Here is a 23,560-nt window from a genome sequence, read left to right as displayed (position 1 = left end):
TCATTTAACAATATTTATTAACATACATGGAATTTCCCAGCAGATCGGAGTACAGAGCAACTAGCCCGTTTCGGAACGCTTCCAACCCTCGCGGGAAATAACATTTATGATTCATACAGGAGTATTAATATTGATCTATTTCCTACTGGCTGAATCTAGACACCTTATTTTACATAACATTCACGCCACGCTTTTAGATGTCAACCACAGAACTGACTGCCTGTAAAACCTAGAAAGGAAAACGGACTCCGAGCTAAACCCCTCTGCTCGAGCTGTCATTGGACAAACGTCTATCACGTGATTTGGTCATGCGTCAAACCGCGTGAGGGACATTTATTACACTCAAGCTGAAAAATCGACTATAAAGCTGTATTGTTCTACGCGATTTTAGTTATATTCACATTTTTATACGTTTTGAATACTGCTGTACTTAATGTAATTGGTAAAGTTGAGTTCGATTATTTGTTTTGCTTAGGGACCTCATGGACTTTGGGCCGAGGAGCGACCCCTTCAGGATAAATTATAAAGAATACGCGCATCTTTTCTAGTTCCTTCACTTCTGTCATCCCTGACAACCGAGTAATCAAAGTGAAGGGAATTACTAGACCAGATTGAGCAAAAGTTGGTGTAGGAATAACAGCGCGATGGTCATCGGTTGATCCGTTTTCTGATTGGATTTTAAAACATAATGGATATAACAGAAATCTGAAATTAACAATCCCGTATTTGGTATCTTAAACCTATTTAATTTTGCCGTAGTTATTTTGTCGGGAGAAACCTGAAAGCGTATACGTTACAGCCAAATAAAAACAAAAACATGTTAGCGTTAAGCTAGCTTGTGCTAACCTCGGACTAGCATGTGTGGAATAAGAGACACAGGGACGCAGTGATGACAAAACCGATGTAAACCGACGGACTATGAGCTCATTTGAGTCTCAAAACAACTTAACTTCACGTACGAAGAGTATATTTATATTTTATCGCCCGTTGGGAAACTTCCAAGCTGGCCCGTAAACACCAAGGTAACGTAAACCAGAACAGCTATGTTAGTTAGCCAGAACTCGCTATTTCGCTTAAAGTATCTTATCTACTTAACCCGATTACTAACAAAGTAAACGTGTCTGTATGAGAATAAGTGTATGTTTTATGTCTGTTAAACAGTTGATGTCACCGTTTTGAACTCATGTTTTGTCAGCTAGCTAGATTTGTTGTCTGTCAGGTTGATGTGCCACTAAGTCTGCCTAGCTTTTTTATTTTATATTATTTGTCAACGTATAATCGTTAAAGTTAATCAGCAATGGTCTTCATGTCAGTCACTGTTTCTTAATTAGTTGAAGTTTCACCATTTGTTTTATTAATTTGTAAGCTTTGCTTCCTTAGCTATGTTAATGTTAACTTCAAGTTAGATTTTCAACAGCTATCTTATTAACAATATAAGGAACAAGGAATATAACGTTACAAGGAATACATTAGTAGGTACATTTTAAAAATATTTTGAATTCATCTTATTGAAACGTTTTAGTTCTAAATATATATATAAAAAATTGTGACAAGGCAATTAAAACAACATTATTACAAAACATTTAATTAAATGTCAATTTAAGCAATTGTGTGACTAGTAAATTAGTTTTATGGAACAAACAGAGAGTATAATTTTTAAGAGAAACAAAGAAGCTTTGAAATGTACATTGTATTGCTAAAAATAAGTAAAATGTTTGTTTTGTGGATTCGAATGGCTTCATGTTGAAGTATCAAATGTGACCTTGAGTACAAAGACGGCCAACTGCTTTCACTCTGATTACAAGGTTAAAGTTTTAACAAATAATGTGAAGATTTACTGTGTTTATAATCTTAAGCAGTTGTTTTGTAAAAGTTCATTATTAATTTTGTAGTGAATAGAGACATCACAGGTGAAAAAGGTCACGTGAATCATTTGTTTAGGTTTTTAAACAGTGGACATTGGATCTCTCTTTTTGTCACTCATAAAATCAGAAAATATATAAATTAGGGAATACTGTCAAGAGTCAGAAAAAAAATCATGTTTTCAGGCATACAGTGTTATATAAAATAAATAAATGGTATATTAACAAACCCCTCTGTAAAAACTTATAAAGGATAAAGTGAAGTAGTAATTAAGTTAAGTTATTTAGGATATTATCAATGGTTTTTCCTGTGATGTCTTGCCTTAAAAATAAGGATGAAGCAACTGAGAGGTCCAGACACTGGAATGCGTGTCTGTCAAAACCTCCACACACTGACTCATTCAGTTCCTCTGTGCGGGTCGCCTCTAGCATGCAGTCTCAGTACAATGCAGATAGATTGAGAACCAGAACGACTGGTTGCTGACAAGTCTGAACACTGGCTCAAAGCATTTCTGATCGCTTCATTTACTGTGCGTGTGAATAAGTTAACATAAAGCCTGCACATACACGGTAGTGCTGTTTTATTCATGTATTCCAGTGTGGTTCAGGATAGTTTATTTTTTATTTTTATTGTATTGTCTTAGTTTGTCACATTGATATGGCTACTGCGTAATCCTCTTGTCAGAATCCACGGATTACAAACGCAGTCTGTCTGGTAGGGGTCTCTATCCTCCATATGACCAAACACTCACATCTGTTATCAATGTTCTCCATGCTGAGAGCTCTGATGGATGTGACCTTATTCAGCCAATGTCTAATAGTTTTCTCCCTCATGTTGTTCCAAAACCGTATGCTTTTCATACACTGTACAACTATTAATAAATATTATTTTTATTTTTTTTGGTCCGTAAAAATGAAAGTCAGTGTAATTCAATGTTATTAAGACTCCAGATTTCTTTAATATATATCTTTTGTGTGTGTGTGTGTGTTCCCCAGAAGGTTTGGAAAGACAGGAGGGTGAATAAACGATGACAGGATTTTCATTTTTAGGTAAACTATCCCTTTAAGACATTCTCTAAACACCTTGCAGTCTGAGGAAGTTACACCGCTTAGTAGATGAAACACAATATGTCTTGACCTTTGTGTTGAAAGATTGTTTTTTTTTTGTTTCCTCATGCAATTGGGTCATCATGAGTGAGAGCATGGATCGCTTCAGTATTTTACAAATAGCATTTATTCAGGTCTTAGTGTTTGACATGGCTCATTGCCCAGCTGTTGTTCTCTGTTAGGATGTAAGTTATGTGAACTGTGCTTAACATATATGTGCACAGTCAGTTCTGTGTCTCTTGAGAAAGGAAGATCACGATTATTCTTTCTCTTTTCATTCTATTTTGATACACTATTCTTGTTTAGGAGACCTGGGTATGTAGGGTTTGTAACAAGTCTTTTGCTAGATCTCTTTCTATTGGTCATACAATCTTCCCACAGCTGCTTTCTTTTCAGGGTTATCTTTTTAAGTAAACAACCTAGCAGCGTCTCATAAAGGATTTATCACCTTTCACCCTGTATGTGTAGGCTAAATATACCACAGACCTGTAATTGCTGACGGCAAAGTTTGCTGTGATCTGACTCCCTCAAAAAGATAAAGGTCACGTAATCGGAAGTGGTGATTGAATGAAAGGCCAAAAAAGACAAAAGCTACTTTCTGTTTTCTCTACATTTAAGGATTCTCTTTTCCTGAAAGCATTTGAACCAGGCTTGAAAAAAGATCCACATTTCATGTGGCTAACCGAGTGCAACGGTAACCTCCCACTTTTTCTACAGGCAGTATTTTCACATTCATTTTCTTCATAGCTATTTCAAAAAAGAGAACAACCAGCTCTGGAGTCTAGACATCACAAACTGGAAGCACAAAATAAGGCATTTAAGAGTCTTTTATAAGTGTATGAACTACTCATCAATGGAAGCACTGCAGTTGATGTAATTTACTGCAATATAAAACTTTTTATATATTTTAAAATTTTACATCTTTACATATACTGTTCAGAACTGTCAATTTAATGTGTTTGAATGTCTCACCAAGACTGGATTTATTTAATAATAATAAAAATATATAGTAATTATTCTAATATGCTGATGTGGTGCTCAAGAAACATTTCTTATTAGAGGTGTTGAAATTGCTTGTATGTTATTGCTTAACATTTTAGTGGAAACTATGATGCATCAGGATGCTTTATCAACTGAAAAACTGCTTTAAAAAATCATTTGTAGTAATTTGAATGTTTTTACAGTTTCTTGATCAATTAAATGTGGTCTTGATAAAAAAAAAAAGTTTTGTTTATTGTTAAGATCTTTATGAGGAAATTATTATTATTTTTACTTAACCCACTTTTTCTGTATATGTTTTGAAATATCAGACTCTGCACAATATATTTTTTTTTTTTGACACAAACGGTACTGGATCTCGGGTCAAACTCAGGTCATCCGTGTAATCCCTAGAACATGTGCACTTCACCCTGGGTCACTTCACCAGCGATGATGGTTATATTCTGATATCGTGTTGTATTGCATTGCTCTTTTGTTGATTTTGATTGCTTCCATTGTCCTAATTTCTAAGTTTCTTTGGATAAAAGTGTCTGCTAAATGTAAATGTATTGAAGCACCATTGCAATAATTCACACCTGTTTACTGGTCTTTTGTCTTCTCAGAGGCTATGTCACGTGATGGATGGTTATGAGATTTAACAGCAATACAGGAGAACCATGGAACAGGTTGAGCAACCTACCTCAGAAACGAAATGTGATGGTCCAATAGACGTTGTGGCAGCCCAGGAGCCCCTCGCGCTCACAGGAGTTATAGAGAGCCAGTCGTCTCCACGGACAGACTTGAACCCTGTCAAGGTTCTTGAAGACTCAACATGGATGGCAGTGCAGGAGGGTGAGTCTGCATCCTCAGACTGTGGAGGGATTTCAGACCTACAGGAGCCAAGCTCAGCATCGGGTGAGGAGGTGGAGGGTAGCGAGACGACTGAAGCCACAGGATTAGAGGTCTCGCCCAGCAGCAAGGGATCGTGGGGGGGCACTCTACAGAATGGAGATGGGACACCGCAGGAGAGTCCTCAACAGAATAGTGACACTCCTGGAAAAGCGCAGATGTTTCCAGGTTAAACTGCACTTATACATCAAAGCCAATTATTATGGCATCCTGACAAACATATTTTTAGGGTTGTCGGGAGGGGGTGTCTGGATGTATCATATTTGATACATAGCTTTCAAAGGCTTCTATATCATTAATACAGTCAATGTATTTCTAAAAAACATAATATTTATGTTCTTATTGATATTGAATATTTACTGAATTTATGCAACTATGCATACTTGAACTTTATATTTCATCATGTTTATATGTATGTGTTTGTGTATGGCATTTAAAAAAAGCAAAACATAAATATATTTTATTAATAATAATAAAACTATCTATTACTACTATGTTATTATATTAATGTAATTGTTTATTATATAGTATTTTTTTATGACTTATTCATGACCTGGTTTTATTCTTCATTCGCTTTGAAACTTAAAACAACATTAATAGGAGATTAAAATCAATATATCAATAGCAGCATATAGAAGATAATTGTTTTCTAACATTTCCTAACATATCCATAAAATATATACTTCTGCAGTGCTCTGATAAGAAAAATTCTGTGTCTGTCTCATGTTTACAGATCCGTTACAGACAGCCCCTCTCTCGCTGTCAGACCAGTTACGGCTGGGTCGGGAGGACCCCAGTTGTTTGGGCCTGAACGTTGAGTGCCGCATATGTGGGGATAAAGCCTCAGGATTTCATTATGGAGTTCATGCTTGTGAAGGCTGCAAGGTAATTTTGCTGAACTTGTCGAAACTACTACAGCCAAGGTTTTTCACAAACCGTGGGTGCATTTGTGGCCTAAAATAAACAAACATCTATAATATACTAATATTAAAGGTGCCGTAAGCGGTACTATCTGACATATCACTGAAATAGATGTCCTGAGAATTCACATCTGGCTCTGTAAACAGTCAAAGCAATGTTTGTTTCTCAACCAATTAGAAACCCAATCTGCATGTGAATTGACATGAATTTTGGAGGGTTTTTGTGTTTGAAGGGATGAGGCATCCTAATTCTAGACTGTAATTTTTACGAAATTACTGAAATCTCTTTACAGCATCTTGAATAAAACCACTCTTGGCTTCCAAATGCATAAAGTTGCATTTCTGTGGTGAAATAATTCAGCAATCCAAGCACATATTTGCCCCTCTGCTTTTCAACGAGGAAGTGTCATCTTTTTTTTTTTTTTTAAGGGGTTTTTCAGACGCACCATTCGTATGAAGCTGGAGTATGAGCGGTGTGAGCGTGCCTGTAAAGTCCAGAAAAAGAGTCGGAACAAATGCCAGTACTGTCGCTTCCAGAAGTGCCTGGCATTGGGAATGTCGCATGATGGTGAGCAGCCTGCATACATAACCACAATTTAAAGCATTCAGAATTTTGACTATAATTATGAATTTTGATTATAGCGGAATAATTCACCCAAAAATGAAAAACTTTACTCACCCTCAGGCCATATAGATGAGTTGCAAACAGCTGATTAAAAACATCCAATAATCCATAAGTACAGTAATCCAAAAGTTGTCTGTTTGTTAGAAATATATCCATCATTAGTGTGCTCTACTTTACATCACTGTTTAATGAGCTGTTTGAATTATTATTATTCTGACGGCACCCATTCAAAACATCTTTTCCGATGACGAAACAAACTCATCAGCATATTAGAGGGTCTGAGGAGGGGTATATTTTCTGAATATTTTCAGCTCTTCCTTTAATAGTTATGCTCAATAAAACTAATATACCAGTGTTTATTAATTGTTGCTTCATTTTAAAATGTGCGTTGGGTTATGTTGTGATAAATTGAGCTTGTTTTTGTTTCTTTTCCTCAGCGATCAGGTACGGACGTATGCCAGTGGGGGAGAAGAAGAAGCTAGTGGCAGGGCTCCTCGCTGGGGAGAAACTGCAAAGCTCTAGTGGAGCTGACCTCAAAACACTGGCCAAGCATGTCAACACATCCTACCTGAGGAACCTCAACATGACCAAGAAAAAAGCACGGAGCATCCTCACGGGCAAGACGAGTTGCACATCGGTATGCGCTCTGGTCTATGGTCTATTTTAGACAGTTTAAGGATGCATGTTATTGACGTTCCAGCAGATACGATATGCCAACAGATGTTAAAACTGATTTTATAATGATGTTCTTGTTGGTTTGTTTGTTTGTTTATTTATTTTTTACACAAAATAGGACATGATTGATTTGTAATTATTCCAGATGTTTTTAATTGTTCTTATTTCATCTCCAGCCTTTTGTGATCCATGATATGGACTCACTGTGGCAGGCAGAAAACGGGCTGGTCTGGAATCAGCTTAATGGAGCACCACCCAACAAAGAGATCGGTGTCCATGTCTTCTACCGCTGCCAGTGCACTACAGTTGAAACTGTACGAGAGCTCACAGAGTTTGCCAAAAACATCCCTGGCTTTGTGGATCTCTTCCTTAATGATCAGGTGAGAGTGATACATGTTACTTTACTTTCCTGTTAGTGGTTTAATAAAGTGTCATATGATGTAATTCTCTTTGGCAGTGTTGGGTAAGTTCACTTTCTACATGAACTAGTTCAGTTCATAGTTCAAACTACAAAATTTTGAACTAAGTTCACTATAAGTTCACAGTTCCAAAAATGAACTAGTTCATAGTTCTTTTTTTCCATATGTTGCTGCGAGCTATTATTTTTCAAAATTATTGCAACAGCCCATATAGAATCACAGACAGCAATTATTTTATCAATTTTAACAATGAAGCTATGCGTCAGATTTCATCTTCATATCCAATTTTGAATCCTTATCCAACCAGGGTGTACATTAGCATTGAGGGGACAGCATTTCCCCATTGTTGCTTTAATGCTTTGTCTCCCATTCTCACCGACCTTGTCATAAATGTCTCCCATCAACTACTCATTTCGCGCCTTTCGGATGTGGGTATTTCTGGTGCTGCTCTTTCCTGGTTCTCCTCTTATCTCTCTGACAGACTGTTTTACATTTCACTTCAGAATTTTCACTCACCCACTGTCCCCCTGAAGCATGGTGTCCCTCAGGGATCCGTTCTTGGGCCATTATTATTTATAATTTATATAATACCTCTTGGTCAGATCCTCCGCCGTCATGGTTTTAATTATCATTTTTATGCTGACGACATTCAATTATATACTACCTGTACATCAACTTTATCTTTCACAACTGACAAAATCTCTGCTTGTGTACATGAAATAAAAGATTGGCTTCATTCAAATTTTCTAAAACTTAACATGGACAAAACTGAGATTATTTTCACTGGACCTTCATCACTCACTAATAAAATTCCTACTAACTTCACCTGTGAGATTGCCGGCTCTCTTATCAAACCATCTAGTACTGTTAAAAATCTTGGTGTAATTTTTGATTCCTCTCTATCTTTCCACTCTCACATTAATTCCATCACTAAATTGGCATTCTTTCATCTACGTCGTATCGCTCAGCTCTGTCCCTTTATCAGTATCTCTGATGCTGAAACTGTCATACATGCATTTGTCACCTCACGTCTTGATTACTGCAATGCACTTTTCATCGGCCTATCAGCTAGCTCCATTTCCAAATTACAATACATTCAAAACTCTGCTGCCAGACTACTCACCCACACCAAGCGTTCTGCACATATTTCCCCAATTCTGCATGATCTTCACTGGCTTCCTGTGGCTTACCGTATTAAATTCAAAATTCTCCTTCTCGCTTTTAAGTCTCTGCACGGCCTTGCTCCCCCCTACCTCTGTAACCTGCTTCTCCCCTACACCCCTACTCGCTCTTTACGATCCGCTGATTCCAGCCTTCTCGTTGTCCCTCGGCATCGCCTTGCTTCAATGGGAGGCAGATCATTCAGTGTTGTTGCGCCCAAAATGTGGAACTCTCTCCCCCATCACTCCGTTTTGTTAACACTATCTCTGAATTCAAATCCATGCTCAAAACACACCTATTTTCTGAATGTTATAGTTCTTAGTGTGGTTTTTTTTTCTCTCTCTCTCTGCTGGTTGCTGCCCCATCTACCCAATTCTCACTTGCACTCTCATTTGCCTATTGTTGTTCTGTCTGCTCTCTTTGTCAATTGCCTTTATTGTTGTTTGTTTATTGTAACGTGTCCTTGAGCTCTGGAAAGGCGCTATATAAATAAAACTTATTATTATTATTATTATTATTATTATAAACATCATAACATTCTTTTAAATGATCATACGCCGCCTTGCTACATGGTGCTGTCGCCTCCATGCTTTGTTTTTTTTTTTATTGTTTTTTTTTTTATTGTTTTTTTTTTGATGACGCGTCATCACGCATGCGGCAGACGGCATTGCGACACTGGTGCCTGGTGTTGCCAGATTGGGTGTTTTTCCGCTACATATTAAGACCCGTTTACGGTGTGTTTTAGCCGGGTTTTTGCCTGGAAGGCTCTATAGAAATCTGGCACCCTATTGAACGAAGTTAACCTGAGAGAGCGTGCCGTTCACAGACACCAGAATGAACAAGTTCACAATAACGTTCTTCAGGCATTAATACAGCACGTTCAGTTCACGTTCGCCCCAAAATATGAACGAGTTCAATGAACGCGTTCAGGCACAACACTGCTCTTTGGGGTGTTACAAGCTGTTTGTGAATAGATAAGATCCCTAAAGTTGCAAAGACTAAAGTCTCAAACCCAAAGAGATATTATTTATAAAATTTAAGCCCACACCCTCCTAAAATGTCTCGTTTAAACGCGCCCCCACATGTCTACATCACTATGTGGGAATATTTGCATAACACCTCCCAAATATTCACGCAAAGAATTGAGTAACATTTGATTCTCGCTGTAGTATTGTTGCTGCCACCGCCATGTCGTGGTGATGCTGTGTTTCGTTGTAAAAGCGGAACTACTTTGTTTGGTCTTCCAAAAGGTGACATGACTAGAAATCACTGTTCCACAACAGTTCAACACAAATATCCTTTAAAGGATTTGCCACTGATGATTAAAACACCAGTGTAGTTTGAGCGCTTGTTTGTCATTTCTTGATCTAAAATGCAGACATGGATTTATGTTTATGTGGCGCGATGCAACGCAACACGTAAAAACACATTATAAGTTATTATAATCAGTAATTATGACCCCACTGGATGCCACAAATGTCTCATTCATAATGATATATTGTTTTTGTCTTGTCGTGCCGGGACACGGTACCACAGTATGGTGAGGGGTGTAACATTTCCATCACACGCTTGAGGTATGTAGCCAATCACAACGCAAGGGATAGCTGGCCATTCAGAGCACACCTCGCTCTTCCGATCTATAAGCTTTGTACAAATCTACGCGTTTCAGAAAGGCTCCGCCTAGAGGAGCAACAATAATGTACATTATGTTGAAAATAATGTTTTTTTTTAACCTTAACACAAAATACACAAAATAATGTTCTTTTTTAACAACATCATATGACCCTTTTAATTTCAAGCAGTGACTGCTAGGATTGATGCCCCCCCCCATTAGTTAAAAAAAATATTTATTAGAATTTATTATACATAAATTAAATATTAATGCATATTCAGCCACTAAATTCATCACCCACTTTTCCTCTCAGGTAACGCTGTTAAAATATGGAGTCCATGAGGCCATATTTGCCATGCTCCCATCGCTCATGAATAAAGACGGGCTGCTGGTGGCCAATGGGAAGGGCTTTGTGACGAGAGAATTCCTGCGTAGTCTACGCAAACCTTTCAGCGAGATCATGGAGCCCAAATTTGAGTTTGCGGTGAAATTCAATGCCCTGGAGCTGGATGACAGTGACCTGGCTCTGTTTGTGGCAGCCATCATACTGTGCGGAGGTAAGGCCGTGGTGTTTGTTTGACCAGCATGTTTTCAAATGTCCTTTGTTGTTGCTTATACACTTTACATCCAAAAATGAGAACAAAACATTAAAAGAGATCTAAAGCTTATTTATCATAACTAGAATATAGGTAAACAAACAGGTAAAAGCTTTCAGCTGTTTGGACATTATCATTACCGTTTTTAATCTATGCTTTGTTCTATTAATGCGTGAACTTCATATTATTTGTAGTGCCATACAATAAATCGCAATAAGCTTTGAGCTTTGTTACTTTTTAATAAATAAAGTAGGCTATCAGCTTTACAATTCTGCCAAATTCATAACAAAATTCAAACAATAAATACATTTTGGCGCTCCTTAATGTCGCATGATAAGCGGCAAGTGAGCTTATCATATCTCTCTTTACCACTATAACATGAAAAAGTATTTTATAAGATACTCTACAGTAAACCTTACTGTCTCATGCAATCAAACTGCGGAAAACATGTTAAGCTTGTAAGCAATGCCACGTAATAATCATTTACCTCAGAATAACCATTCATATCATCAGTGAGCTAGAAAATAATATTATAAAGACGAGCTTTTTGCCAAATGTATATTGAATATTCATATATTTTTACTTAACCTGTTGTCTACATGATAACAGAATGCAATGAGCTAAAGATAAAATTCAACACCTCCTATTCTGTAATTGCATGTTACTAATAAAGAAAAACAGACTGGATGTGTGAAGGTCACATGACAACTTTTAAAGGATGCACCGAGGAGGAGCTCAGATTACACTCAATGGCCAACGGATGCTGTCATTATGGTCCAAGACATTAGCACAGATTCTACAATCTACAAAAGGAATTAAAATATATGCTGATAAAGATGTATAAAGATGAGACATAAACAGGACAGTAAGACTGTGTTAAAAATAAATAAAACGTGTTTATTCTGCACCTAAAAAAATAATTTGGCCCCTTAGTTTTGTTTCTTATAGGAGATTATTTTTTTTTGTCTGGAGCCCTGTCAATAAAATAGCTAAAGAATAAAATGGAAGCTAAAAATAGTTTTTCTTTGCTCTAGATCGTCCTGGGCTGATGAACGTGAAGCAGGTTGAACAGATCCAGGATGGCATCTTGCAAGCTCTGGACCAACATCTTCGGGTGCACCACCCTGACTCACCTCATCTCTTCCCCAAACTGCTCCAGAAGATGGCTGACCTCAGACAGCTGGTCACAGAGAACGCCCATCTGGTTCAGATGATCAAAAAGACTGAATCTGAGACCTCCCTCCACCCGCTTCTACAGGAGATCTATAAAGACATGTACTGACGTGCAAGGACCTGACTGAAAAATGGACTTCAGTTTCCCTCCTGAATGGAGAGAGTGCACAAATCTTAATGGCGCTGCTCTCCTGTTGTTGTTTTTTTTTTTCAATTGAATTTTTGTAAAGGACTTTTACAATTATTGACTTTGAATACTGACATTCTCTCTGACTTTTGCGGAGTGTTTTTTTTATTTAAACTCAAGGACGCAGAACATCTAGTCACCGTTTACTACTATCTTCATGTTATTCTTAATTCGCCTCATGAGGGCTAACACCTTTACAAATTGTCTTTTCCATCATGGTTTATGGTTTGCAAGTGATATCTAGTATGTTTCTTTGAGGAAATCAGAGCACAGTCAAGCTCTTGTAATGCCACTTACTGTATGTGTTTGTAGGGCTTTTATTTTGTAGTTCTTCTTTCCTCCTGATTCTGTTTGATTAGGCACTTTTACTAAAGTAAAAGGTAGACTAAACACAAAAGTGTACAGCAGTCAGTTATATTATTTTGGAATTATGTTACTTTGTTGAGGGTGTTGTTTTCAGCGTCAGCTGCTACAAATATATATATATTGGTATTGAAACTGAAGACAAATGTTTAATAATTCACTCTTTGGGATAAACCTACAACAGTGTGATAATTTCTGCTGTATGGAAGGAAATGTTTTTTCACATGATATATGTTTATATAAATCTTCTGTATTGATCTCTTTAAGATCTGGTACCTTGATGGTACTTGTATTTTAACATACTGTCCGGTACCAGTCTTAAAGTCATATTTACTGATTTGAGACAGGAAATCACTTAGATCTCAATGTTTCCTTTATAAGCAGTTGTTTTAAATTAGGTCTTCCATTATATGTTGATTGAACATGTTTTTATGAATATATATTGAGTGATTGAAAGCAAGCAGGTTGTGGTTACATTCAAACTAGAACATTATGGTCAAATTGATGTAGAGTACACATCTAAACTTAAATTTATTCTTTAAATCAGATGCATTAATATCTGAATGACCATGTCATGATAGTTGTATTTACGTGGATGGCATGGATTTTGAGTAAATACTTGCATTGTCCTTTATTGAAGTAACTTGGACACTTCACTGAAGTTTAAAACGGGTCTTGTCAAAAACAGCGCTGAATAATTTGGTAATTCAGTGTTTCTGCATTATAAAGCAGTTTTGATGTTGAATTACATTAATTGGTATTGTTATGATGTGCAACACATCTATCATTTCACATCCAGAAGTCTCAGAAATATCTGAAATTTGCTTTTCTGATCTGTTTATTCAAGATGGAACTTGATGTCAGAATGATGTCTGTGATCATGCAGAAACCTGTTACTGTGAAACTAGAGAGCACAATAATATGAAATTATAAGATTTTTTTTCTTTCCTTCTTATCTTAGAAATACTTTTTGTCATCTATTTTCACACCACATGGTTACCAATATCGTTCTACCTTTCCAGTCTGGCCCATTTCAGCAATGTCTTGCTTCATTGACAAGAGCGGACAAGATGCACAAGTGTTGTGATTTGTGGGATATTCTTTGGATCACAGTAAAACAATTCCAGACATCTCTCAAGTCTTTTGTGATTTATGAAAAGCTCCATATACCAATATTTCAAAAGCATTTTGAAAATAAAATATGTTTTAATGTAATCATTTTAATAACTTATGGTTTACCAAACTAATTAAGTGTGTGAAAATTATTAAACATTTTAATAATAAACTGTTGGCGTCAATGAATAACTGTTTAATGAGTGGTTCAATATTTGATTTCACGATTAATTTAAACAAATGTTGCATAGTAACGAATCGTTCTTTTCGAATCTTTTCAATGAATCGGATTCATTTGTGAGTCGAATCGGTCCGTTCGGATCTCGAGTCATATTGAACAGAGAACCGACTGATCAGAGCTGATTTTAGCAAATTGTATTAAGTTATGTTCATCATTATATTGTATTCATTATTTAGGTTCAGGGGCATATACAACTACAACAGGCACTAATAATACAAATTCATATGAAAGAAAGGAAAGTATCCCGTTATGACCTGTTTTTTATGACGCAATTTGCACTATAGAAGAATCGCTAAATTGATCATTTGAACCGATTGTGTTCGAAAGAACCCTTTGCTGGAATTGATTCATACCCTCATTGGGCATTGCGTTTTAAGATGCCTCTCTGTCCATCACAAGTCCAAATGGGAAGGCCCCGCCCAACAATTATAAAAGTGTGCATGCCATTAGCCATCCATCAGGCACAGAGGGACAAGCGCAAGATGGAAAGGCACGCACAGTCATCCAAAGGCCCGGGAGATAACAGTGCAGTTTGTAGGTGGGTAAAGACACCATCAGATCTTAGCATTTTGCAATTTGGATTGTTGCAGTGCCGCCAAGTAAACAATTAGAAGAAGAAATATGTTATGACAAAGATTTGGAAGTTTATACGAACTGTGAGACTCAAGTCTCGATTGTATAGATGTCTCTCACCAAACTCGCTGTTTATTCTGTAAAAAGACACGGGCGTTCCTGGTTGGTCAGCGCGCGTTCTGCGTGACGTGGGTCTCCAGCGCTTCTCTCTCACCAACTCCTCAATCCGTTTACTTACTCTAACAACTGCATTAAATCACGTTTTTGGAGGATCTAGAAATGGATCGGTATCGCACACCGTGTAGACAGTCGAGAAAAGGCAGCTCAAACGTGGAAAGAGAAGTCTGCAGGTAGTTTCGTGTTTTTGATTGGACGAAAAGTTCGTTTTAGCCCCGATCATCTGTTTGAAAGAGTGGCTTTTTCCTGCTTTAACGTTTCTCGGCGCATATGTTTACATCCGGTTTTGGCAGCAAACGATTTGTTTTTGTTTTCGTAGAAAGATTAGTGCAGTTACAACAAACATCGTGACTAATTATACTTTAAACCACAACGTAGTTCGAAATGACCGTTGCAAGATTTTTTAATTCTTAGTTGTAAAGTCCTACAGTTTCCGTGTAACGTTACTGCCGTAGTAAATAACTAACTAATAATGCTCGAGGGTTTAAACCTGCTACGGTTTCCTTCTCTTTTAATTATGTTGCAGGTTTTCAAAAACTTGTGAAAGTCGTGCTGCAGTTGTCAGCAGATGTATGCGATTTAGTATGTTGTGTTTTGCAGGCAGTTCATCAATGGATCTTGTCGCTATGGTCCGAGCTGTTACTATCTACACGAGTTTCCTGCAGCACCGTCGTTTCAGGTCCAGTGTAGGTACTTCCAGAAAGGTGGCTGCTGGTTTGGTGACCGCTGCAGGTAAGGAGCCAGCTGGCCCGTTTTGAACACATGTAACGTTATATGGAAAAGAGGTTTACGAGTTGCATGTCTTGCAGGTATCTCCATGTTCCTCAAGCGGGTGAAGGTTCTTCAGGGAGCAGCAGACGCGGTTCAGCACCTGCAGTGTTCCCCTCTGCACTGGCGGGACGTTCTATGGCTGAACGTCGAGGATCTGAGCCCTCTCTTCTCCCACAAGGAGCCTACAGCCTGACTCGAAGGGGTTCAGAGCCTCTGGTCACAAGTACGAGCGTGCTGCAGCAGAACTTTGAACGCTTGACTACAGGCATTGCAGAGGAGGAAGAGTTGGGGGTTGGGGAAGATGGAGCTCCCCAGCAGGGTATTACTGCTTATTCAGGCTTTTTGAAACTACACCTCACATTGTCTTTTTATGAAATTAATTGAATTGTCCTCTTCAGATGCAATGAGACCACTACAACAAATCAGTGCTACAGACTCCAGATCTTCAGATAACTACAGTTCTGCAGCTTTTGTACATGGCGCAGCACCTACCGAAGTCCAAAAAGTAACTATCTGAAGCCCAACATTTCTGTAGCTGGTAGATGAAGTTATCTGGGTTTAATGAAGTGTTATTGGATTACAGGTGACTGGTTCACCAGAGACACCAGATCAGGGTGGTGCTGCAGTATCGACGGAGCAGCAGCATTCAAGGGCCTTTGACCAAAGCAAAGATGTGGCCTGTGGCATCTGCATGGACAAAATTTCTGAGAAATCCACCTCTCAGGAACGGCGTTATGGCATCCTACCCAACTGCAACCATGCTTTCTGCATCAGCTGCATTGTTACATGGCGGAAAACAAAGGACTTCCAGGAGGATGTCATCAAGTGATTTTTTTTTTTTTTTTCTTTTTTTTCTCTCCACTTTGCATATACAAAGCCGAATTGTTGTTGTATATTAATTGTTAAATTCTTATTTTATTTTTTTTTTAAATAGGGGCTGTCCGCAGTGCAGAGTGAAATCCTCCTTTTACATTCCCAGCAAGCACTGGGTCTGTGATGGAGAGGAAAAGGCATCCCTGATTGCCGCTTTCAAAGAAAGAAGCAGGTTATAATGGTTCCCATTCATGCTGTCAAATCTCTTGTAATGGTTTTTGATCCTTTACATTTGATTCTGGAATTTATTTTGTTTATCTCTAGTAAGTTAAAGTGCACTTTCTTCATGCGTCACGGATGCTGCCCCTTTAAATCGGAGTGTATCTACAGCCATGACATGCCCCCTAATCACACACACCGTCGCAGGCGCTCGGCACCCAGGGTAATGTTTGAATTATAACAAATTTTACTTTACTTTTTGTGTCCCATGTTTGGAAACTGCAGTTTTATTTCAAATAAGTGGGAAAATGTTCTTTATTCTGCATTGCAGTGTTAAGCTTGTTGTATTGAACAACATCAGTTAGCCATTTCAATCTGATTTGTTTTTAGGACACGGCTGAGATGTTGGAGGATTTAGGCATTGATGGCATCCAACTTTGGAGCTACATTTTTGCCCTAACTCTGTTGGATGAAGATGACGATGACCTTCTGGATTTTCTTGATGACTAAGGACCTTCTAGTCATGTATATGTTGGCTTAGCCTTGAGTGAGCTTTGCTTATCTTTTGCACTGAAATCGAATAGTCCCTTTTTAGGGTTGGCTTTACTTTAGCTAGTCCTAAATGTTTGGCTAATTCTTTAGCCGTGTAGATTTACTACGCATGGTTTTTGTATGAGTGTGAAAGTCTTTTGCCTTGAGTATAAGGGAGTGTGTGGGAGAGGGGGGACAAAAAAAAGTTTGAATGCTCTAATCTCAAATTGCGTGTCTCTTCAGGTTAAGTTTTGGGAGAAACTAGGGCAAAAAGTTAATGTTAACAGAATGCATGGTCACTTATTCAGCTTGCTCTTCACTTGTTGATTGTTTAGTACCTCCATCTGTGCTGATTCCTGATTGTTGCACCCTTTTGTCTGATACCTTTATATGAAATCAGATTTTAATTTTGTATACTTCGTGTAGTAGTTTATTATATTGCCAGTATTTTGCAAAACACTAAAAGTGCAACCTGTCAGCAGGCTTTTGTATTGTTCTCCTCAGCAGTGTTAACAGGTTATACCAGGACTTGATGTCACATTTTATTACTTTTAGTACATTTATATTCAAAGAAGAGTGAAAATAAAAAATGTTCCACTGTTTGCCTTACCTGATCTTGTCTCTTTAATTTGTATGTGGGCTGCCAGCAATGTAGCCACCGCTGCTTTGAGAAGGGTGGGGGGCATTTCAGAGAATTTCATCTTACCCAACTCCCCCCTAAAAATATTTGTAAAAATTAAGAAAACGCTTTAAAAACTTGGTTCAGAAACTCAAGATGGTTTCCTCGATTGCAATTCCGCTCCAAACCTGCAGGGGACTTCAGTGTACAATAAGCGCTTGTTTAGACCCACAAAGAACTGATTCGAAACTTGGTACACACAACTTCCTAGTTCCTACATGAGCTGTCATTGTTTTGATAATCTAGATTTTTACCGTTTCTGGGAGCCACTACGACTATCATTTTGAAGTGACCGTAGTAGCAGGCGTCGTTGATCTCTGTGACTGAGGTCCAGTGATGGATCTGAAAGCTCTGTTGCAGCGTTTTGACGGACGGTCGCGGTTGCTGCTTCATTCGCTGCATTCAGGAGCAGCCGGGGCGAGCAATGCACAGACCGTTTTCAATAAACAGCGGAGATCGGATCCAGATTTCACGCTAAATCCGTTTTTAGAAACTTTGTGCCAACAAGAACCATGTGTGCACGAGGACGCTCTCGTTCTGTAAGTAGACGGTCAAAAATGATCCTAATTCTGTTGAGAATAACATTCACCTCACCTGGCAAACAGTCATAATCATGAAATATTTTAATTATTCACAACAGTGCTTTTTATTTTCGTTTTGGACAAGTAACTGTCTAGTGGTGTGTTAAAAAGCTGTCTGAGGTTTAGTGTAAATAAATGACTTAACTCGATTTTCTGCTGTCAAATGTCATAATTCTAAAATAACGTGATTATTATTATTTTTTTTGTAAATGCATATTAAAAAACAGTTCATTTAGAAATTACCGTTTACATATAATTCATTTCATATATATACATACACACACACACAAACACACTGTATATGATGTTGATTATGCAATCATATTTTAAAATGGAAAATGGCGCCACTATTGTGAATTCAAAAGTAATTTTTAATGAGTTTTCGTGTTGGAAAACAGAAATACATTCATTATGTTCCTTGCCTTTTAAGATCTAAAGATCTGTCCATTGTTAAACGATACACTGAAATCGTTTGTTTAATTTACAGTAAACCTTTGGTGTGCCTGTTTTCTGAAGGCTTTAAACGAAATCTGCTGTGTTTTCTACATCTGCTTCACCCTGGACTGCCCAAAGACCATGTTCTCCACCTGCTTCAGTGTCTGACTCAGGATGACGTGGAAAATCAGTGGACTTGTGTCTTAATCAAGCAGCTCCAAAGAGATATTGAGGGCACTAGGAAAGGGACCCTCCTCACCTCCGATGGTACAGGGAAACTAAAGAGTCTCTGTGAGAGATTCAGGAATACTAATGCAAAAGGGAAATGGGCTTATTGTTTTGAGGATCTTGAAACAGAGGATAAAGAGACCAACATGCCTGTTTTATCTCAGAAAAAGAGGAAAAGCGACAACATGGATCATGATGGAGATGCCCAAGAAGATCACCAAAGTAAAAGGGTAAAGACAGATTTCTGTCCAAGTGAAGAAGAAGAGAGGTTGACTGAAGAGGAGGAACCAAAAATCAGAACGTCACAGCTGCAACAAAGTGCTGCTTCTGTATCACAGGCTCGCTCTGATGTGTTGGGGTCTTCAACAAATCTGCCAGACCACATGAAGGTAAAGTGGAATTCAATGCAGTTAAACTGATTTTCATTCAGACATAGCCTATTTTGACATCATTTGACCATTAAAAGTTCATAGACGGATAGGTTATTAAAGTCTCTTCATCTATTAACCTCGGAAAACATACTGTTCTTTCTGGATAAATCCATTTCTAACATTTGAACATTCCCTTTTTAGGCTGCTGTTCCCGTGATCAAGGAATTACTAGATACGGAGTCAGCAGTAAGAAATCTGCTTTATTATGCCAGTGTGATAGCTTTTATTTTTATTTTTAGTTTAATTTTTACATCTTTTTCCTTCACAGTGGGATGAGAGCTCTGTGTCTGCTCTGAAAGTATTTCATGAATGTGACCCCAATGAGGTTTGTGGGTTTGCCTTGAAAATGAATTGCTTTTTGGATTCATTGCTCCAGAAACGTTTCCATTTGTATGGATTTGTTGCATCTGATCACAGGTGGAGGTATTGTGTTCGATGCTGTGTTTGTCTGAAGCGTCTGAACAGAGTTTACCTCAGTTCTGTAGCTGCCTGCTTGAACTGTCTCCAGACCTCAGTCACAGCACTGCTTCTGCTGTGATCACACACCTTCTGCTGCCAAAAGTTAGTATGCTCACAAACTTCACACTTGTCACAGGTTACCTTCTTAAAAAGATTTTAATCATATTAGACCACATGGGGGGAAAAACGGTTTATGTTATTAAATTAAATAAATTTTCGTGTAGTAGTGTAATCGCACTTATATATATATGTATTTCTTTGCCTTAGATTCTGTCCCTTGCAGAACCTGCCTCTCGCTGTTTGGTAACAGCAGTAATGTCTCTTTGCACTCGTTACCCCAGGCCGACCTGTCAGGCTCTGATAGAGCCAGTTTTACGGAAGGGTCAAACTGGTATGAGTATGTTTTTTTTTACCTGATTTAATTAGCAAGGTTGTATTTACCACTTTTATTTCTTATATGCTTAATTTCTTGCATCTTTTCAATAAATTCTTATTCTATATATCTTTAGAAAGTGCCCAGGCAGAGGTACTCTGTAGACTGGTAGTGGACTGCCTTGAGCCACATCACAGGCTGCTTGTATTTCGGTCAGTCTGAAGATCACAATTCAGCTTTCAGAAAGAAATAGGTCTTGGTAATTTCTGGAATATATTTTGTTGAGTAATCGGTTTAGCTGATCACAGAAATTGACTTTTAAATCTTAGAACAATACTTGGAGTGTCCTGGGATGAGGGAGTGTTATCAGTCATCCATGCACTGCTGGATTCAGAGGTACTTCAGAAAGCTGTTTTGAGTCTTTAAGGGTCTTTTAGTCCTATGTTAATGGTTTCTGTTGTTATGCTCACAGCTTGAGCTGAGTGAGGAGGATTTCTCTCTCTTCACTGATCAGCTTTGCAGCCAGTCTCCACATTTCAGCAAATCTATGAAGTTTGCCAAGATGTTGCTGAGTGTCTTGACCAAGTATCAGTCACATGTGAGTATAACTGTAATGACTGGAAATAACTCATTCAGAAAGTAAAAAAAAAAACATCTAAAAAAAGTATAATTTTATGATCCTCACAGCATCTAGACTACTATGACAAAGAATTATGCTCCATACGCAAACTTAAGAGGCATAGAATGTAACCAATAAACAGTTTATTGTTTTTCGCTTTCAGGTGAATCCTGCATGCCACCATACACTTTCCAGTTGCCTGTCTTTCAATGAAACCTTCCTCAAGAAATCATTGCAGGCTGCATTAAAACGGATTTCCCTTTGAATCGTATTATGTCCATTTTAAATGCCACTTTACTAGTTTCAGTCATTCTGATTGTAAAATGTTGTGAATATATTTTGTAAATGTAATAAAATGTATTTGTATTGTATAGCTGTATTGATAAAAAAAAATTAAAATATTGAATTGGATAACTCTTCATATCAACAGGGTTTAAAGGTTTCCGGGGGTGGGGAAGTAATGTAAATAATGATTCATTAAAAAAAAATAATAACAGTGTTCACATATGAGAGGAGCAGCTTTCACTCTCAACCAAACTAACATTACTAGCCAATCAGAATTATTTGCTCTTATAAACATGAGATGCGCATAATTGTATCCAATTGCAGAGTTTCGGACCTGATTAATGGAGAAGCATAACGTATAAAAAAAAATCTGCTGCGAGGCGCAAGATGTCCATCTAGTGCGTATGTAGATAGAAAAATGAATTACAAGCAGCGGGGCTTTGTTAACCTCTCAGAGTAATCATGTCATCTCCGTAAGAACGATATGATTGCCAGAACAAATTTACCTGGATTTTTGAAAAGGTCCTGTTCATTCATGATCTCTTACAATACTCTTAATGGTAACTTATTCGATGTGGTAAAGTGAAACATCACCAGGCCTCTGGAGGGATTTGCTATAATACAAAAAGTGCTCAAGTTGGTTATGTTCATATTATGTATTTAACTTGGTTTTGATATTATATCTGAGCCAATCCAATCTAACAATGCCTCACTGTTAGTTTATGTATAAATAATCATACTGAAGCGAGGTCACTGTAGCCACCAGATCCAGTCTGTATCCAGATCAGAGGGTCACTACAGTCCCCCGGATCCAGGATGTATCCAGACCAGATGGTGGATCAGCACCTAGAAAGGACCTCTACATCCCTGAAAGACAGCGGAGACCAGGACAACTAGAGCCCCAGACACAGATCCCCTGCAAACACCTTGTCCCAGATGACCACCAGGACAAGACGAGAGTCCTCATTGTGACTTTGCTGCAGCCTGGAATTGAACTGCTGGTTTCGTCTGGTCAGAGAAGAACTGGCCCCCCGACTGAGCCTGGTTTCTCCTGTTATGGAAATTTTTTATTTTGTTATTTGATTGCATTTATCTAATTTAAGTATCTTTTAAACATACAATGAATAAGGTAGTATATTTAGTCCATAGGGATATTGAGTTATTTTATGTAACTTGTGCATGTAACTGCTTTAGGTTGAAAAACAATATTTAAGGGGAAACTGTGTACCAGGGAGAGGTGCATGAGATGTGCATGTGTTATGATGTGATGTGCACTGAGCAACATGATTCGCTCATAAGTCCGAGTCGGTCTTTCAATGTATTTTTTTACATACTTAAAAAGTTTACTGTGACTCTGCGTTATCTCTTTGCACACAGACTCAGAAACTGTGTGTAAACCAGATCATTCTCTGCACAGAATTAAAGCAACACAAAGACAAAACTCTGTTTGGTTTTTTATTCTCAGTCTCTACCAATTGTTATTGACTTAGAACTTCCACGACAAACTTGGCGACGAGTGATGGGATTCCACAGCTGATCGTCCAGGACCTGAGGACGTTAGTTGGCTGATCACCCTAAACCCACAAAGGGTTTAGCCCTAAACCCCAAAAAGGTTTCAGGGAAGGTGGGACTGGACGTCTTAGGGCTTGTGGACCTTCACAGCTGGTTTCTCAACAGATCAGGAAACACGTGCTACAAACGGTGAGACTGATTTTGAAATTCCAATAACCTTAAAATTTACAAATTGGTATTTTAAATTGGGAAATTAAGATCTGGTATTCCCAGACTTTACTGGCCTAAAACCTCCATTGCTGCAAGTCCATTGCTGTAAGTGAAACCAGGTTTCGCAGGTAAGCAAAAACAGGTCTGCGAGTAAGCAGGACCAGGAACATCTTGCAGGGTAGCAAGATAGCGGGTGACAAAGCATGACTTCATACGAGTAAGTGCGAAGCCACAAGGAGTGACGACTACGTGTGAGGGAAAGAGAACGCATTCCAGAAAGTTTTGGATTGTGAATCTGGGGTCTGGGAATGTCACATTTAAGATCAATCTTGATGATTTGGACAGTTCAATTTACAATGACATGAAATAGAAATATGGGAAATAATTATGGAAGTCATACCCTGGGTTGAGAATTATGATTCTCCAAAAAAGAAAAGGTACCTTTAGCATAACAGCACCTAACAAAATAAAAGAGAGCTTGGAAACACGTGAAAACAAATTAAGAGAATATAAAATGTGAAAAACAAGCAAAAAGACAAGTTTCAGAAACATAGGAATTTTTATTTTACTTTTTAAAGCACAGGCGTGAAGCAGCGGAGCGTTGAGAAATAAATTTCAATGCCATTTAGAAAAGAACTGAAAAATGATAGTTCTTTAGAAAATGCTGATAAAAGAACAGATCATACTGTTCAGAATTCTTCACTTTATCCCCTTAGAAAACTG

At 38.0% G+C, this 23,560-nt stretch overlaps 3 protein-coding genes across 7 annotated transcripts; all 3 read left to right on the top strand.

Moving 5' to 3' along the window:
• The first annotated feature begins 559 nt into the window (after positions 1-559).
• On the top strand, positions 560-13,889 carry LOC113107636 (peroxisome proliferator-activated receptor delta-like). 3 transcript variants are annotated; one of them, XM_026270283.1, is made up of 9 exons: positions 560-1,022; positions 2,862-2,912; positions 4,571-5,024; positions 5,590-5,741; positions 6,206-6,344; positions 6,839-7,038; positions 7,253-7,456; positions 10,582-10,825; positions 11,899-13,889. In XM_026270283.1, exons 3-9 carry the CDS (start codon positions 4,625-4,627, stop codon positions 12,144-12,146), a joined length of 1,587 nt encoding a protein of 528 aa, XP_026126068.1. In that variant the 5' UTR covers positions 560-1,022; positions 2,862-2,912; positions 4,571-4,624; the 3' UTR covers positions 12,147-13,889. The 3 variants fall into 3 exon arrangements, with proteins under 3 accessions (XP_026126068.1, XP_026126067.1, XP_026126069.1); XM_026270282.1 differs by having other exon boundaries at positions 2,859-2,912; XM_026270284.1 differs by lacking the exon at positions 2,862-2,912.
• Positions 13,890-14,366: 477 nt separating this feature from the next.
• On the top strand, positions 14,367-17,634 carry LOC113107635 (E3 ubiquitin-protein ligase makorin-like). Of its 3 annotated transcripts, none has more exons than XM_026270280.1 (8): positions 14,367-14,479; positions 15,292-15,423; positions 15,501-15,781; positions 15,864-15,967; positions 16,046-16,287; positions 16,397-16,507; positions 16,600-16,717; positions 16,885-17,634. In XM_026270280.1, exons 1-8 carry the CDS (start codon positions 14,382-14,384, stop codon positions 17,002-17,004), a joined length of 1,206 nt encoding a protein of 401 aa, XP_026126065.1. In that variant the 5' UTR covers positions 14,367-14,381; the 3' UTR covers positions 17,005-17,634. The 3 variants fall into 3 exon arrangements, with proteins under 3 accessions (XP_026126065.1, XP_026126064.1, XP_026126066.1); XM_026270279.1 differs by having other exon boundaries at positions 15,861-15,967; XM_026270281.1 differs by lacking the exon at positions 14,367-14,479 and adding an exon at positions 14,692-14,864 and having other exon boundaries at positions 15,861-15,967.
• A 262-nt stretch (positions 17,635-17,896) lies between these two features.
• Positions 17,897-21,430, top strand: LOC113106778 (Fanconi anemia group E protein-like). Its single transcript, XM_026268803.1, has 10 exons — positions 17,897-18,243; positions 18,773-19,337; positions 19,521-19,565; positions 19,648-19,704; positions 19,797-19,940; positions 20,106-20,229; positions 20,348-20,423; positions 20,541-20,607; positions 20,684-20,809; positions 20,994-21,430. The coding sequence occupies exons 1-10, from the start codon at positions 18,041-18,043 to the stop codon at positions 21,093-21,095; spliced, it is 1,509 nt and encodes a 502-aa protein (XP_026124588.1). The 5' UTR covers positions 17,897-18,040; the 3' UTR covers positions 21,096-21,430.
• The last annotated feature ends 2,130 nt before the right edge of the window (positions 21,431-23,560 follow it).

This window comes from Carassius auratus, chromosome 8 (assembly GCF_003368295.1).
Source record: "Carassius auratus strain Wakin chromosome 8, ASM336829v1, whole genome shotgun sequence".
In the NCBI taxonomy this organism is placed as follows: Eukaryota; Metazoa; Chordata; class Actinopteri; order Cypriniformes; family Cyprinidae; genus Carassius; species Carassius auratus.
The sequence above is the reverse complement of the archived record's forward strand: the minus strand, read 5'-3'. Positions and strand labels throughout refer to the sequence as shown.